Source organism: Microtus ochrogaster, chromosome 7 (assembly GCF_000317375.1).
Source record: "Microtus ochrogaster isolate Prairie Vole_2 chromosome 7, MicOch1.0, whole genome shotgun sequence".
In the NCBI taxonomy this organism is placed as follows: Eukaryota; Metazoa; Chordata; class Mammalia; order Rodentia; family Cricetidae; genus Microtus; species Microtus ochrogaster.
Genome location: NC_022014.1, coordinates 46,762,843 through 46,779,850, shown reverse-complemented (window position 1 = coordinate 46,779,850; position 17,008 = coordinate 46,762,843). Strand labels below are relative to the sequence as shown.

General features: G+C 43.2%; 1 protein-coding gene across 5 annotated transcripts in view; it reads left to right on the top strand.

Moving 5' to 3' along the window:
• Window positions 1-1,650: 1,650 nt before the first annotated feature.
• The window catches only part of Cdkl3 (cyclin dependent kinase like 3), a 94,763-nt gene continuing 79,405 nt past the window's right edge, over window positions 1,651-17,008 (top strand). For 2 of the 5 annotated variants that reach the window (XM_026780040.1, XM_026780041.1), the window contains exons 1-3: window positions 1,651-1,800; window positions 2,290-2,472; window positions 9,851-10,045. In XM_026780040.1, the coding sequence (XP_026635841.1) occupies window positions 2,308-2,472; window positions 9,851-10,045 (360 nt within the window). In that variant the 5' untranslated portion in view covers window positions 1,651-1,800; window positions 2,290-2,307. Of the gene's footprint in view, window positions 1,896-2,289; window positions 2,473-9,850; window positions 10,046-17,008 lie in introns of all 5 variants that reach the window. The other 3 variants (XM_026780037.1, XM_026780039.1, XM_026780038.1) reach the window with 3 other exon arrangements.

Here is a 17,008-nt window from a genome sequence, read left to right as displayed (position 1 = left end):
GTCAGGCTGCTTGCTGGAAACTTACAACTATGGTCTTAGAACTTAGTTTTTGTTTTTAAAAACAGGGTATGTGTAGCTCAGGCTGGCCTGGAACTTGTTATGTCAACCAGGCTTCCTCAGTCTCGATAGACCTCTGCCTCTCCTCAGAGTACTGGGATTAGAATGGGTACCAGTGACTTGGCAGCTTTGTGAGTTAAGTGATGCCAGGAACTCAGTCTGGTTCATGCTTTGCTCTTTGCAAATATTTAGTTCATAACAAATAGAAAATTAACATACAGAAGGTCTCGTAATGTTGGAAGATTTAACTATGACATTTTGTTTGTTTGTTTTTTTCAAGACAGAGTTTCTCTCTGCAACTGCTCTGGCTGTCCTGGAACGCGCTCTGCTGACCAGGCTGGCCTCGAACTCAGAGATCTGCCTCTGCCTCCCCATCCCTGAGCACTGGTGCTATAAAGGCTTGTGTTACCACTGCCACATGGCTGACACTTTTATTGTGTGGGGTAGGACAGACCGATGAGGATGTCGATGATACAGACACATGGCAAACCCAAACCACGTACCCATCCCTCCTCACTCTCAAGCTCCGAAATCCAGCCCTAACTGGATTTCTCCTCCTAACAGGAGGAGATGCTCTAGCCTGTTTTTAAATAAGCAGACTAGTTTCTCTTTTTTTACATACACCCCTTAGCACCCTTCCTGTGTGCATTCATTTATTTTTGTGTGCAGGCCAGAGGACAAGTTGGAGGAATTGGTTCTCTGTCCACCAAGCAGACCCAAGGGATTGCTCTCAAGTTGTCAGCTTCATAGCCTTTCTCCTGAGCTATCTTATTGAACTAGCTTTACTACTATTCCAGTTGAATCAGGATCTCAAGGTGGAGCCCTTCAACACCTCTTCGGGTTATTAAATGTACATTCCCAAATGTCCTTGTATAGCACTCCGTTTTGCATTTCACATGTAGTGAGGAAACTTTGTAAAAGGACTGCGAGGGCCTTTAGCACAGCACTCAAAGCAGACAGATGAACTCTTGGGAGTTCAAGGCCAGCCTGGACTACAGGTAAGTCCCAGGCCAGCCAGAGCTACAAAGGAGACCCTGCCTCAAAACAAATAAAAAAGGAGTACCAGTAGTTGGAAAACACGAAGGAATAGCGAGAATCTTAAAGAACATTAGAAATACCGTTAGAAATAAGTTAGGGGTCCAGTGAATGCGGAGTTAGGAATAAGTCAGGGGTGTAATGAATGCTGAGTTTATGGCTTACCACTGGGCTATGCCCTCTGCCTAAGAAACATCTTGTCCCTGTTTAAGTATCGATGTCGACTTTGAAGTCGGATTCAGGTGTATGGAATATTAATGTAGTGCTGGCAAACTAGTCACAAAGGCTTCCTTGGGTCAGTTGTCTTTAATAATAATCAGCCTCTTAGGACCGGGCACAAGCGGGTGACCAGTCACCCTGACGACAAAATGCTCTTTTCCCCTGGCAGAAAGAGCCCTCGAGGGCGTTCAATCTGCGACAAAAACCGCCTTCTCCCATTCCGCAAGCACGCTGGGCCTACTGCACCATCTAGCTTCCGCTTCGTGTCACTTTCCCTTCCGGGTCGGGACCCCAGCGATTTCCAGTCTTGCGTACTGCTGTTCGAACGCCGGCCCCGCCCCCACCCCGTTGCCAGGGCGTCGGGCGGCCCAGAGCCGGCAAAGTCGGCCTGGAGAGGAGGCGTGGTGTCCCGCGGCCGGCTGGGACTTCGCGGAGCCGGGCCTGCGGGACTACAGGATGGGCTGAGTCGGCAGCGGCTCTCAGGACGAGGTGGACAGCCCGGCGGAAGGCGTGACCCGGGTTGTGGCTGTTTAGGCTGTGGGCTTCAGGAGAGGGCGGGCCGCGTGGGCAAATGCGGTACCGAGGTGGAGGTTCCCACGCTTGTGGATCGTAGCGGTCACAAGAAACCCGCAGTGTTTGTTAGAGGGACTTTTTAACCTGCCTTCCTTCGTCTTTGCTGTTTTTTGAAAAGGGAGCTTGTTTTCTAAATCCCGTATTCTAAAATGATTCCTGAATTAAGCGCGAATCAGACCTCCCTTAGTCCCAAAATGCTAGATTAATGCGGGACACCCATGTGTTGTGGTGAAAGTTGGAACTTCTCCGACAACCTAAGAGTTCCCACGAACAGGCTGTGCTGTAGCCAGCTCTCCTAGATTTTGTTCTTATATTTGAAAGTAGGGGGTTATTATCGACTCTATACATTATCCAGCTTGAAAATTTAAAGCACGAACTTATAACATTTTCTTTATTTCTGTGAAGCAGAACCCCGGCTTGAAAATGGAGATGTATGAAACTCTTGGAAAAGTGGGAGAGGGAAGTTATGGAACGGTCATGAAATGCAAACATAAAGATACTGGGCGGATAGTGGCCATTAAGATATTCTATGAGAAACCAGAAAAATCTGTCAACAAAATTGCAACGAGAGAAATAAAGTTTCTAAAGGTTTGTTTCTTTTGCCTTTTATTGTATACATATTTTTTCCCATTGGAATTCATCTTGCTATGAAGTCCAGGCTGGCCTGGAACACTTATTTTTTCCAGTGCTGAGATTTACAGGCTACGTTACAACACCGGGCTTCTTTTGCCTTGATTGTGTAAGTCAAGCGAGAAATTGTTGTAGAATGAAGATAAAATGTATAAAAGAACATTTCCATTAACAATATACTGCATAGAGAAATTCTCATTACCTATAGTTTGTAATTTCTAGTGATAAAAGATCTGCGTTCTTGTGTATAGCAGAATTATGATAATATTGTGAAGCTGTTCAAAACTACTCAGTTATAATGCTTAAAGATGTCTGCTTTGTACAAAGGACTGTGGAAGAAGCTGAGACTAGAAAGAAGTAAAAATTTGTTCCTTAATGACTTATGACTAGACAGGAGGTGTACAAAAGATAATCCTAATAAGAGTGGCTCATGCTGAGCCAGAGAGATGGCTCTGTGGTTCAGAGCGCTCGCTGCCCTTGGAGAGGACTAGAGTCAGTCCCCGGGATCCATACCAGAAGGCTCACAACTGCCTGTACCTCCAGCTCCCGGGGGACACCTGCAGGCTTGTGTGCGGAACCACATAACCACACAGGTTTTTTGTTTTGTTTTGTGTTTTTTAATGGTTACTACTAAATTCCACACACTTCTGTTTGGCTGGGAAGGATTCTTGCAGAAAATATGCTGTGTTCTTGGCCTTGAAGGATGTGTAGCATTTGGGTGAAGTGGAGCTACTACTGAGTTCCAGAACAACATAAGCGTAGGAAGACAAGAACAAACGAGTGGAAAGGAAAAGAACAAGTACTTGTCTATGAGTTTCTTGTATAGAATTAGAATTCTAATTAGTGCCGTAAATTGGAAGTAGATTTTAAAGTGTTTTAGGCTAAGAAGTCAAAACTTGGTTTGGGTTTGATCTGGAGTAGCTCCATTGGTAGACTGCTGGCCAAGCATGTCCGAAGCCCTGGGTTTGGTCCCCAGAACCACATAAAACTGAGCACGTGCAATCCTCTGCTATATATTAAGTTCCAAGCCAGCTTGGGGTACGTGACACCCTAACTCAAAGACGCAAACCTGATTTTTTTAGGAGATGGAAAATGAAGGTTTGAGTTAATTGTAAAGAATCCCTGTTAGGTAGTCAGGTAGTGATGGCGCGTGCCTTTAATCCCAGCACTTGGGAGGCAGAGGTAGGCAGATATCTGTGAGTTCGAGACCAACCTAGTCTACAAGAGCTAGTTCCAGGATAGGCTCCAAAGCTACAGAAAAACCCTGTCTTTAAAAACTAAAAGAATAAAAAAAAATCTGTTAGTTATTAATCTATCAATACTTTGTAGAATGTAATGTATCAGAAGACTGAAATCTAAAGGGGTCTGATGGGAATTTAATTCAGAAATCCTGCTAATATGATGAGGCCTTTTTTAGACTCCAGCAGTGTAAATGGCATGCAGAAAGGAGTCGGAGATGTCCTTGAAGTTCAGAGAATGCTACAGTTGATGTAAAGTGGAGGAGAATTTGAGAGCTAGTTCAGTTCTGGGACTGTTGACTTGCAGACGACAGGGATATTTAACTAAAGACTATAAGGCTTCTGCAAACAGCAAGTGTCAGGAGAGATGAAGGTACTGTATGTGTGACAGGCAAAGAACGGAGGAGGTAAAGAGTGTGAACATTCTTTGGGGACTGGGTCCAAAACTAGACACCGAAACGGGAAGCAGTGCCTCCAGGTACAGGTGTTCTATCTTACTGTGCTTTCAGGGCTCTCACCTTGACAGTGGAGTCCAGATGTTTTACATGTGATGAAGAGTACAGCTGCTCTTGCCCATCTTTGTTGGTACAAAAGAAACGTTTTCTTTCTTTTTCTTTTTGGTTTTTCAAGACAGGGTTTCTCTGTGTAACAGCCTGGTTGTCCTGGACTAGCTCTTATAGACCAGGCTGGCTTTGAACTCACAGAGATCTGTCTGCCTCTGCCTCCTGAGTGCTAGGATTGAAGGTATGTGTCACCACCGCCCAGCATTTTCTTTCTTTTTGTCTGTATTAGATATTATAAATCTAAATAGAATTCCATGCTAGCACCTGTGGACAGTTGGAACTGCTATATTTCTAGACCGTATGAAGGAAAAGTAAAAGCTAGTAAAGACATTATGATTTTTTTTTTTTTAATGAAAGACACCAGTCCTTGCCTGATGAAATGAAACAGCACTGTCAGGCAGTTTGTGCTCCTTAAGTGAGAAATCAAATTAGGAAATAATGGCTTTGAACTTCTGAACCTTCTGCCTCCACCTCCATAGTGCTGACATTGCATACACCATGCCTGTTGTTTTTAATTTTTAAATTTCATTTTGCCATTTATTCTGGTGTGTGCGTGATGCACATTGACAGTGCACACGTGGAGGCCACAGGGTAACTTGCGGAAGTTGGAGGGCTCTCGGTTGTCAGGCTTGACAGCAAGTGCCTTTACCCTTTGAGCCATGTAGCCTTGCAGTTTCATGTGTTGTTAGGGATCACACTCAGGGCTTTGTGCACGCTCGACAGCACTCCACCAGCTGAGTGCTAGCTCCAGCCCTATTTAGTGATACTATAACACTAACAAGTAGTGACAAGAACATGGAGATGAGCTTGAAAACATATTTTGTTATAACCATAGGCAAATAACTTACTTTAGACAAGGTTTCATATGCATCCTTGGGTGATTTGGAATTTGCTATGTAGGCCAGGCTGGCTTCAAACTCACTAATCTGCCTATCTCTACCTGCTGAATGCTGAGACTAAAGGTATGTGGGACCATGTCTGGTATATGCAAATTGTTTTAAGACACTTTGTTTCTTTTTTAAGACAGGGTCTCCCTATGTAGTCCAAGCTGCACTGGAATTTCCTATGTAGAACAGACTAGCCTCTGATTTACCGAGAGAGAGAGATCTGCTTCTCTCTGCCTTATGAGTATTGGAATTAAAGGCCTGTAACACCATTAGCACTCTAAACTATTCTCGCTGACTTTGTATGGGATGTCCCACCTGCTTTCCCTCTCTTCCTACCTTTCTTCCTTTAAAATATTTTTTTCTTTCTTTGGTTGGTTGGTTGGGTTTTCAAGACAGGGTTTCTCTGTATAACAGCCCTGACTGTCCTGGAACTCGATGTGTAGATCAGGCTGACTTCAAACTCACAGAGATCCACCTGCCACTGCCTTCCAAGTGCTGGGATTAAAGGCATGCACCATCACCTCACCTGGCTGAAATATTTTTTAAACTTAGAAGAGTTTTATTTTATGTGTATAGGTCTTTAGTCTGTATGTGTTTGTACCGTGTTAGTGCATCCCCACAGAGGCCAGAAGAGGGTGTCACAGCTCTGAGCATGAGGGTTCAGGATCAGAGACTTATGGGCTGGAGAGTTGACTCGGCAGTTAAGAGTGCTTGTTGCTCTTCCAGAGGACCTAGGTTCGATTCCTGTAGCCCACAAGGTGGGATCTGATTTTCCTTTCTCACCTCCCTGGGCACCAGTCATGCATCTGATGTACAGACATAAATGTAAAATATATATCTGCACATATATTTTACTATTTTATACACATAAAATTGTAAAAGAAATAAACCTAAAAGAACCAGAGTCCTCTGGAAGATGTGCCAGTTCTCTTAATCACCATTTTATCTCTCCAGGCCCCTTCTTTTTACACCAAATTTTATTGCATAGTCCAAACTAGCGTGGAACTCATTGTATAGCTCAGGCTGGCCTCAAATTCTTCCTCATTCTGCTTCAGCTTCTGTAGTCCTGGGATTACAGGCACTTGCCACTGCATACCACTTTTCAATTTAGCATAATCTAATAAGAGAGCTCTTGCATTTGCTAATATTCTTAACCTAAAATGATTGCCCAAATAACTCAATTTTAACTAAATTTTAATGGTAGAATCTGATTAAATTACTGACACAGCAGTTAGAATATTTGTGAAAGGTTGTCTAGTAATAGAGAAAAATATAATTAAATACACACAAAGAAAGAAGACCCCTACTGTTTTTGTTTGTTCCTTACTTCCTCCACTATTTTGCCTTTAAAATAAAGACTAAGGGCTGGAGAGATGGCTCGGCTGTTAAGAGCTTTTGTTCTTGCAGAGGACCTGTATTTGATTCCCATCACACACATGGTGACTCACAAGCATCTGTAACTTTGTTTCCAGGGGTGAGCACCAGGCATGCACGTGTGTACGGACATACATGCAGATCAGACACCTATACTCATAAATAAGCCTATAGGAATATAAATTAGAGGTCGTACAGAAAGCCAGCAGTTTTCCCTAGGGGGGCCATTTGTGTGGTGTCTGAAAGCACTGACCCTCCGCTGTCCCTTCACTGCTGCCAGTGTGTCATTGCCACGGCCGCACCAGAGCATCTTACTAAACAGGGAAATGGAGAGCAAAAATAGGAAAGAAGCCGGGCTGTGGTGGTACACTTTAATCCCAGCACTCGGGAGGCAGAGGCAGGTGGATCTCTGTGAGTTCGAGGCCAGCCTGGTCTATAAGAGCTAGTTCCAGGACAGGCTTCAAAGCTACAGAGAAACCCTGTCTTCAAAAAAACCAAAAATTTAGGAAAGGAATCTGGAATTGTATTTTGGCAAAAATTTCTACCAGTCATGTTTCAAGGATTTTAGTCTCTGCTAGTCGCAGGAAAGTAGAAAACTTGACGTTATACCACTAGAATAAAAGCATTTTCTTAAAAAAATTATAGTTTGCGGGGCTGGCTCAGCGCTTAGGAGCCCTTGCTGCTTTTCCAGAGGACCTAAGTTCAGCCCAGTAGCCATATGGTGGCTCACAACCATCCATATTGAGACCTGGTGCCCTCTTCTGGCCTGCAGGCAGACATATAGGCACAACACTGTATACATCATAAATGAATACATTTTTAAAATAAATTATAGTTTACTAGTGAATCTAATAATGAAATATACTCATTTTTAATCCAAATTTATAATTTTTTTGTTTTTTTTTAAAAATATTTATTTATTTACTCATTATGTATACAGTGTTCTGTCTGCCTGTATCCTGCAGGCCAGAAGAGGGCACCAGACCTCATTACAGATGGTTGTGAGCCACCATGTGGTTGCCGGAAATTGAACTCAGGACCTTTGGAAGAGCAGGCAATGCTCTTAACCGCTGAGCCATCTCTCCAGCCCTATAAATATTTTTGTTAATTTAAAAAGTGGTTAAATATTTCAAAATTGATTGTAGCAAGGACAATAGTCGAAAAATAGAATAAGTTACTTAAATATTAAGCTTTATTTGTCTTCTACGCTGCTACATGGCAATTATTTAAGAGTACTTATTTGATGTATTTGTTGGTTTGAAGTGCATGTGTGCCTGAATGTCAGAGATCAGGTTGGGTGTCTGCCTCTTACCACATTCTACCTTCTTTTTGGAAACAGAATCTGTCATTGAATTTGAAGCTATCAGTTGAGCTCGAAATAGCTGAGCAGTGAGCTTCCCCTCTATCCACCCAACTTTACCTCACCCAGTGCTAGTTACAGGCTCCTGCTGCTATGTCTGGTTATCTGTGGTTGCTAGGGATTGAACTCAGGTACTTGTGTACATACCAAGCATTTTCCCACTAAGCCATCTTTCCAACTCCTTAAAATTATTTTTGACAATGGTTGTTAGGAGCACACAAAAAAGAATTTTTGGGGGCCGGGCGGTGGTGGCGCACGCCTTTAATCCCAGCACTCGGGAGGCAGAGGCAGGCGGATCTCTGTGAGTTCGAGACCAGCCTGGTCTACAGAGCGAGTTCCAGGACAGGCTCCAAAGCCACAGAGAAACCCTGTCTCGAAAAACCAAAAAAAAAAAAAGAATTTTTGTTTTAAAAATTACTTATTTAGGCCGGGCGGTGGTGGCACACGCCTTTAATCCCAGCACTCGGGAGGCAGAGGCAGGCGGATCTCTGTGAGTTCGAGACCAGCCTGGTCTACAAGAGCTAGTTCCAGGACAGGCTCCAAAACCACAGAGAAACCCTGTCTCGAAAAAAAAAAAAAACAAAAAGAAAAAAAGAAAACAAAAAATTACTTATTTAATTTTTGTTTGCATGAAATGAAGATCTCACTGTGTTTATTGCCCAGACTGGCCTCAGATTTATCTTCCTGTCTCAGTCTCCTGAGTATCTGAGATAAAGGGTGTTTTGTTTCTTAGTAGAATTGTAGAATAAAAAATTAATTAAAAAACCCAAATATTTGCATATTTATGCTATTTCCATGGTTATAAATTATTTCATATATTTGAAGATTTTTAAAACATTTTGATATTTTTTTGATTATCAAGTGAATTAAAAATGACCCTTAGAACTTATGGTTCAGTCTCTACAACTTAGGACCAAAATTAGAGAATACGTTATATAAATTTATAACATATGCTCAATGATGTTGAAATATACGTGTGGGCTGGAGAGATGGCTCAGTGGCTAAGAGCACTTGTTCTTGCAGAAGACCGAGGTTTGCTTCCTGCACCCACATGGTGATTCACAACCATTCTTAACTCCAGTTCCAGGGGATCCAACATCACCCTCTTCTGACCTCTGGGTACCAGGAGTGCACTTGATGCAGATGTATGTGTATAGACCAGCATACAAACATAAATTGTAAAAGTGTAAAAATCCACGCTCAGCTGAAATATGAGGACCTTAGGGGCTAGGTACACTTAGCTCAGCATGTGAAAGATCCCAAGTTCAGTTTCCAAAAATTAAAACACCTGCTGATAAATGTGGTGGTTTATGTCTTTAATCCCAGCACCCAGCACTCCAGAAGCTGAGACAGAAAAGTTGTGAGTTCTGGTCTAGCCTGGGATACATAGCAAGCCCTTGTCTCTAAAAATGAAAAGAAAGAACAACAACAAAATTAGCAAATATGAAACAAGGTCCATTTTATTTTATTTATTGATTTTTATTTGTTTTGTTTTGAGACCATCTCACTCTGTAGCTCTGCCTAGCCTGGAACTCCCTGTGTAAACTAGACTAGCGTTGAACTCAGAGACTGGCCCGCCTCTGCCTTCCAAGTGCTGGATGCAGTCCTCTTAAATTTCATGTGTTAAGTACAAACCAAATTAAAAGATAGCAAAACAGTTCTCATTGTATTGTGGTACTTTAGTGCTAAATTGTTTTAATAAGCAATCTTGTCAACATGTCTCACCTTTTTCTAGAGAGCAAGAAATCACAGTAATTTTTACACATTAAGAATGTGCCAGATCACTTGAGACGTTCCTGTTAAAAGAAGTTGAAACTGTTCCTGTTTTTTTTTTTTCTCCAAAATTATATAGGTGTTTGAATGAATTACTGCTTGAAACAATTTTATTTTAAACTCTGTTTCTTTTGTTAATAGCAATTTCGGCATGAAAACCTGGTCAATCTGATTGAAGTGTTTAGACAAAAAAAGAAAATTCATTTGGTATTTGAATTTATTGACCACACAGTCTTAGATGAGTTGCAACATTACTGTCACGGACTAGAGAGTAAGCGACTGAGAAAGTACCTGTTCCAGATTCTTCGAGCGATTGAGTATCTTCACAATAATAATGTAAGTGCTTCAGAGGGAGCCCAGCTGGGATGGCTATGACTCACAAGTGCCATTTGAATAGTTCTATTTTTAATGGAGGTTGTTAAGATTTTTCTGTGTATAATACTAATAGACTTCCTGAAAATGCAAAGGGGGAGATTGCTTTTCAGCTTATTTGCAGAACCCAAAAGCATTTATTGAGTACTTAGTAATTGGGATGATAAGATGGGCTGAGTCTGAGGTACTGTTAGTTTCCCATAGGCTGTGACGAAAACAACTGTGAGGGTAACTTAAAGAGAGGAAATACTGCTTTGCCTCATGACTTCAGAGGTTTCAGCCCATGATTCTCTTCAAGCATCATGCCTTCAGGAGCATGGGGCAGTGTGCAACAGAAAGAGAAAGGGTCCCAGACAAGGTGTATTCCCTCAAGGACATGCCCCTGAAATTTCCCGAGCCTCCTCCACCAGCAGCAGTGGGAATTGCTCTTAAATGAAAAGAGCCTTTTTGAAGGGGACACTTCACATCCAATCAATGGCAGATGCTAAAAGCAGTATCAATGATTTGGTTTAAAGGACTCATCATTGAACTGAAGAATATCTCTGAGAAGATGAATCAAAATGTTGAAAGTCAGAGCTGTGCTTTCATGAAGATTCCTTTAAATGAAGGGAGGTTTGGGGCCAGGGGATGGTTATTAGGTAAAGGAATGGTAAGTCAGATGATCTGTGGAAGGCAGAGCAGGTGTCCATCCCTGCGGGGGGGGGGGGGGGCTTCTTGACCGGTGAGGAAGAAACACCCACCACACGAGGAGTGCATTTGGTTGAGGGAGAGCACATGAAGCGAAGGGGGGCAAGAAACGAGAGGGAGAGCATAAAGCAAAGGGGAGAGAGAGAAAGAGAGACGCTAGAGGGGGACACGAGAGAGGGGGAAACGCTAGAGAGACCTGGGGGCACAATGGCGGCTGCTTATATAGGGAATTGGCACACGGGTCGCCCTGTGATTGGCTGCCACCATCAGCTGACACCAGACTGAATCGAGATAGGCCCAGGGACCCATATTCACTGCGCATGCGGGAAGCAGGGGACATGTAGCTCTCAAAGGCATAGCCAAATATGGGGTTGTTTATAACCAACAAGACAGGATGTGGTGCCATCTTGTAATGGCGATCCTGTCGGGCTCACTACACATCACTCAATCTGTAAAAAAATATTGAGAAAAAAGCCCAGCTGATTTCTAGTACTGACTTCAGTGTTAAGTAGTAATGTTGCTCATCAGGTTTTTGGAGACATGGCCTTTATGTAGTCCTTGCTGTCCTGAAACCTGCTTTGTTGACCAGGCTGGCCTTGAACTCACAGATCGTCCTGTCTCTGTCTCCTGAAGGCCGGGATTAAAGGCGTATGCTGCCAAAGCCCAGCCTAGCTTAGCAGTTTTTGTGACACTTTATTTTTTTCAGATGCCTGACTTTCTGGAAAGTAATCAGGAAATAGCGATACATTATATATTCAGAAAAAATAGTAAAGTCCTCAAAAATATTTTGTTTTTGTCTTATGAAACAAGGTTCTCAATGGGTAGCCCAGGCTAATGCCAAACTCAGTATGCATCTCAGGTTAGCCTCAAGCTCCAGGTCTTTTTGCCTTAGCCTTCAGAGTACTGAGATCATAGTGGGAGCCACCCACTGTTGCATCAGCAATCATTTTGTCTAGTTGATACTGGTACAGCTGCATACTCCAGGATTTCTCCGATGGCTTTTACTGCTTTGATTTGCTAATAATGCCACATATTTCATGGCTTTGAAAACTGTTGTGGGGCTGGAGAGATGACTCAGAGGTTAAGAGCACTGACTGCTTTTCCAGACGTTCTGAATTCAATTCCCAGCAACCACATGGTGGCTCACAACCATCAGTAATGAGATCTGGTGCCCTCTTCTGGCCTGAAGGCATACATGCAGGAAGAACCCTGTATATATAATTAATAAGTAAGTCTTTATTTAAAAAAGAAAAAACTATTGTGATAGCAATTGGAGTTGACGTGGTAATGTCCTTGCCAGCTAGATCCAAGATGAGGTAGTTGTGAGACCATCAGGTGCATATAGCGCTGGGCATGTGGTGCAGACTTACTCAACAAGCCAAGGAAGGAGGGTCACTGCAAGTTCAGGCCAGCAGTGCTCCTTGATCAGACCCTGTCTCAAAAATGAAGCACACTAACCAATCTATGAAAACCTACATGATTTGTGGCACCAGAGCTGACAGCGCCATGATTCCATATCCTGGAGATTTAACATTCTTTGTTTGATTCATTTGTTTTGAGACATGGTCTCTCACATAGTTCTGGCTGTCCTAGAACTCACTGTGCAGACCAGGCTGGCCTCAAACTCACAGAGAGATGCCTGCCTGCCTTTCTTCCTGAGTGCTGGCACTGAAGACCAGCACCACCTTTGTGGTGACAACCTTCTCAAGCTTCCCTTTATTGTCTGTAAAATAACATGACCTTACGCCACTGACCTTAAATACCAAATAACCCACCAGGTGGTGGTGGCACATGCCTTTAATCCCCGCACTCAGGAGGCAAGAAGCAGGTGGATCTCTGCATTCAAGGCCAGCCTGGTCAGGACTACACGGAGAAACCTTGTCTTAAAAAACCAAAAAAGAAAAAATAAAATACCAAATAGGGTGTAGATAGAATGTGTCCCCTCCCACACACACATCCTCCAGGCAAATTGAAAGTAGTGCATGGTGTCTGCAGGGAGTGTGGGCCAAACAGTAAAAGTCTGAGGAAGAGGTAAAGTAAGTTGGATTGAAATGTAGCTAGGATTTGTTAGAGGAGAGAAGTGCACACAGGCTGCTGCTGTAGGATGGACGTCAACTTGAGCAGGGGACTTTGTTTATTTTTGTTTTTTTTTTAAATTTATTTATTTATTAAAGATTTCTGTCTCTTCCCCGCCACCGCCTCCCATTTCCCTCCCCCTCCCCCAATCAAGTCCCCCTCCCTCGTCAGCCCAAAGAGCGATCAGGGTTCCCTGCCCTGTGGGAAGTCCAAGGAACCCCTACCTCCATCCAGGTCTAGTAAGGTGAGCATCCAAACTGCCTAGGCTCCCATAAAGCCAGTACGTGCAGTAGGATCAAAAACCCATTGCCATTGATCTTGAGTTCTCAGTAGTCCTCACTGTCCGCTATGTTCAGAGAGTCCGGTTTTATCCCATGCTTTTTCAGACCCAGGCCAGCTGGCCTTAGAGTGTTCCCAATAGAACATCCCCATTGTCTCAGTGTGTGGGTGCACCCCTCGCGGTCCTGAGTTCCTTGCTCGTGCTCTCTCTCCTCCTGCTCCTGATTTGGACCTTGAGATTTTTGTCCGGGAGCAGGGGACTTTGGAGAGTGGTGATAAATCAGGGAGGAGGAGACGTGATTGCAGAGTTGCTCTGGACAGGCTTTTTCCCAGAGCACGCACATACAAAATCAAATGTATAAGCATTTCGGAGAAGCCACAAGGGACAGTGAGGATGGCTCAGTAGGTAGCACTTGCTGCCAAGGCTGACAGCACGATTCCTGCTGGTCTCTCACACACTGGCACACATGCACCCTCCCACACAGAGAGACTCACTAAGAAAGGAGTGTTGTGGTGCTCTCCTTTAAACCCAGTGCTCCAGAGGCAGAGGCAGGCAGACCGCAGCCTGGTCTATGTAGTGAGTCTCAGGACAGCCAGCGCTTCAAAGTGAACCCGTCTCAGAAAAGAATGTCAAAATGAGACCCACTGTATTATACAAGTACTATATGCTTACCAAAAAGGAATAAGTAAGTAACCTGATTTAAAGGTTGCTCACCAAGGACTGTGTTGGCTTCTTGGAAGCACAGCTACTGAGTTACCGAGAGCTCTGTTTCCTGATTCTTTTCTTTTTTGTGTGCCCCTTAGTTTTTGTTGATAACAGGATATTTAAAATAATGTGACAATTACAGAAATAGAAGTTTTCCATCCCTGTCTGGGCTTATCTCCCCACCCTACACACACCTGCTAAGTAGGTGTGGCTGGTCTGGAACTCATAGTGATGATCAAGTGACCTGTCACTTGCTGAGGTTCTCTTGCCTTTGTCTGTCCAAGCGCAGGCATGATGGGAAGGTGTGAGTCGCAATACTCACTTTTTTTTAAGTTAATTTTCCTGTACTTTAAATAAGAATTATATCTTATGTATGACTGTTCTGCATGTACAGCTGCAGGCCGGAAGAGGGCATTAGATCCTACTATATATTTAGATGGTTGTGAGCCACCACGTAGCTGACGGGAATGGAACTGACGACCTCCGGAAGAATAGCCAGTGCTCTTAACCCCTGAGCCGCCTCTCCATGCCCCACTCTAAAGTTCTGAGTCTGCAATCTTTGTCATGTCTGCTCAGTTCAGTGGTCAGCTAGTGAGTGGACGGAGTTTTAAAGTGAACTCACTTCCTTTTCCTCAGTCCTAGTTTCTACCCTCAGCTCCAGGAAACCGGTAACTCTTTTAGATAGGCTATATAGATAGGCTCTTATATGGATAGGCGATATAGATTATAGATAGGCTCTTGCTGAAAATTTCTCATAAATGAACAGTCTTACACATGGTTTCCTTCACCTTAGCATAATTTGCACTGGGACATGTATTGGTACTTTGTTCTGTTTAGATGTTGAGTGCTTCTCTAGTGAAGATACAGCATACACCAGCTGCTGGACTTTTAGCTTGTTTCTAGTTCAGGCCTTATGAATAATATTGCTGTCAACAGCTTTGTTTTATTTATTTTGGTGGTGGTAGTTTTAAATAAACTGCCACTGGGCAGTGGTGGTGCATGCCAACTCTTAGCACTCAGGAGACAGAGGTAGGCAGATCTCTCTGAGTTCAAGATTAGCCTGGTTTACAAAGTGATTTCCAGAGAAACCCTGTCTCCAAAAACTAAAAATAAAGAAAGAAGCCGGGTGATGGTGGCGCACACCTTTAATCCCAACACTCAGGCGGATCTCTGTGAGTTTGAGGCCAGCTTGGTCTACAAGAGCTAGTTCCAGGACAGGCTCCAAAAGCTACAGAGAAACCCTGTCCTGGAAAGAAAGAAAGAAAGAAAGAAAGAAAGAAAGACAGGAAGGAAGGAAGGAAGGAAGGAAGGAAGGAAGGAAGGAAGGAAGGAAGGAAGGAAGGAAGGGAAAGAAAGAAAACAAGAAAGAGCCAAACTGTTTTCCTAAGTGACAGTATCAATTTGGAGTCTTGTGAATGCTGAGCAGGGTCTGTACCCCTGAGGTACACTCCCAGCCCTGTGACTGTCACTTTTATTGTAGCTAGTGTAATAGTTATACCATGGCATTATTTTTGAGTTGGGTGAAGCATACTGTCTTTATTCACAGATAACATGTTATTTACATAGAAAATTCCCACAGCAAAGAAGATCATTTCTAAATCCTTTTTTTCTTTTCTTTTTTCTTTTTTTTTTTTTTGGTTTCTCAAGACAGGGTTTCTCTGTGTAGCCCTGGCTGTCCTGGAACTCACTTTCCAGACCAGGCTGGCTTCAAACTCAGAGACCCTACTGCCTCTGCTTTCCAGAACCTGGGATTAAAGGTGTGCACCACCACCATCCAGATGCTTTTCTATACATTAGCAACAAATAATCAGAAATTAGACATTTTAGGGTACAGTTAGGGTCTGGTAATGTAGATTAATTGGTAGAGTGCTTGTATGTGCTTGGTTTGATCCCCCCCCCGCCCACTACATAGAACTGAGTGTGGTGGTACACTCCTGAAATCCCAGCACTTGGGAGCTGGAGGCTGGAGAGTCAAAAACATGTGGGCGGAATACAGGAAACCCTGCCTGAAGTAAAATGAAATGCCATTTATAGCATCAAAATATCATATAACCTAATAAACCTTGACAAAAGATGTGTGAGATCTGGACGCTGGAAGGTAAACTTGTAGAGAAGTACTGACGCAGTCTGACAGGTGGAAAGACAGTTTTTAATGGACTGTGTGACAGCGACAGACCAGAGTGTCTCAAGTCCACGAACCACATTCAGACGTCAGCTCAAGATAGACTAAAGACGCTAATGTGAGGCCCGAGGCTAAGGCTAAAAGAGAACGGTTGTGTGGCAGATGAGACCAAGCTGAAGAGCTTGAATGTAGTCAAGGGAAAATGTACAGCATGAGGAAACAGCTTCCAGAATGGGAGAAAATGGAAACCAATGAAGAGCTCAGATAACTCAATAAGTAAATAGAATAACTAAAGATGAGCGAAGGAAAGAAGTAGGCCAGGCATGTAGGCAGACAGGTATATGAAGAAGTACTCAAAATCTGTCATCATCAGAGAAATTTAAATGATGGAAGTCACTGCTCCAACGGTCATTGCAGAAGTGGCAATTAGAATGTGGAGAAAAGGAAACCTGTGCAGATGCCAGTGTAGTGTAAATTCCTTGGACACTACAGTGTCCTCAGTGCTTAAAGTAGGAACTTATGGGTAACCACAGTCTCTCTTCTGGGTGTGTATGAAAAGGAAACATTAGTTGGTCCAAGATACCTGCATTTGCTTTCACCGTAGCACATTCACAGCAGGCAAGTGTGCCGTGCATCTAAGTGTCCGGCTGTAGGTGAGTGGGCGCAGAGAATGCAGTGCGGTACTGAGACTTGATGATAGGGCGCAGTAACATCTGGGACAGTGTGGGTAAATTGAGGATATTATGTCACACGTAAAATCTTAAAAAGGAGGCTGAGAGAGATTCCTGTCAAAGCCTACCAAATTTCAGATAGGAGTAAGTTCACAAGATTTTTTTTTTTTACAACATGGTTGCTCTAGTAAGTGACTATCATGTTATTGAAATTGCTAAGAATAGATTTGAAGGTCTTTTGTGCAAAAATTAGGTGAAAGGTTTGTCTAATTTAGTCACTTCTTGGTGGACTTTTTGGGTTTTTTTTTTTTTGAGACAGGATATCTCTATTTAGTTTTGGCTGTCCTGGAACTCACTATGTAGACCAGGCCGACTCTAATTCACAG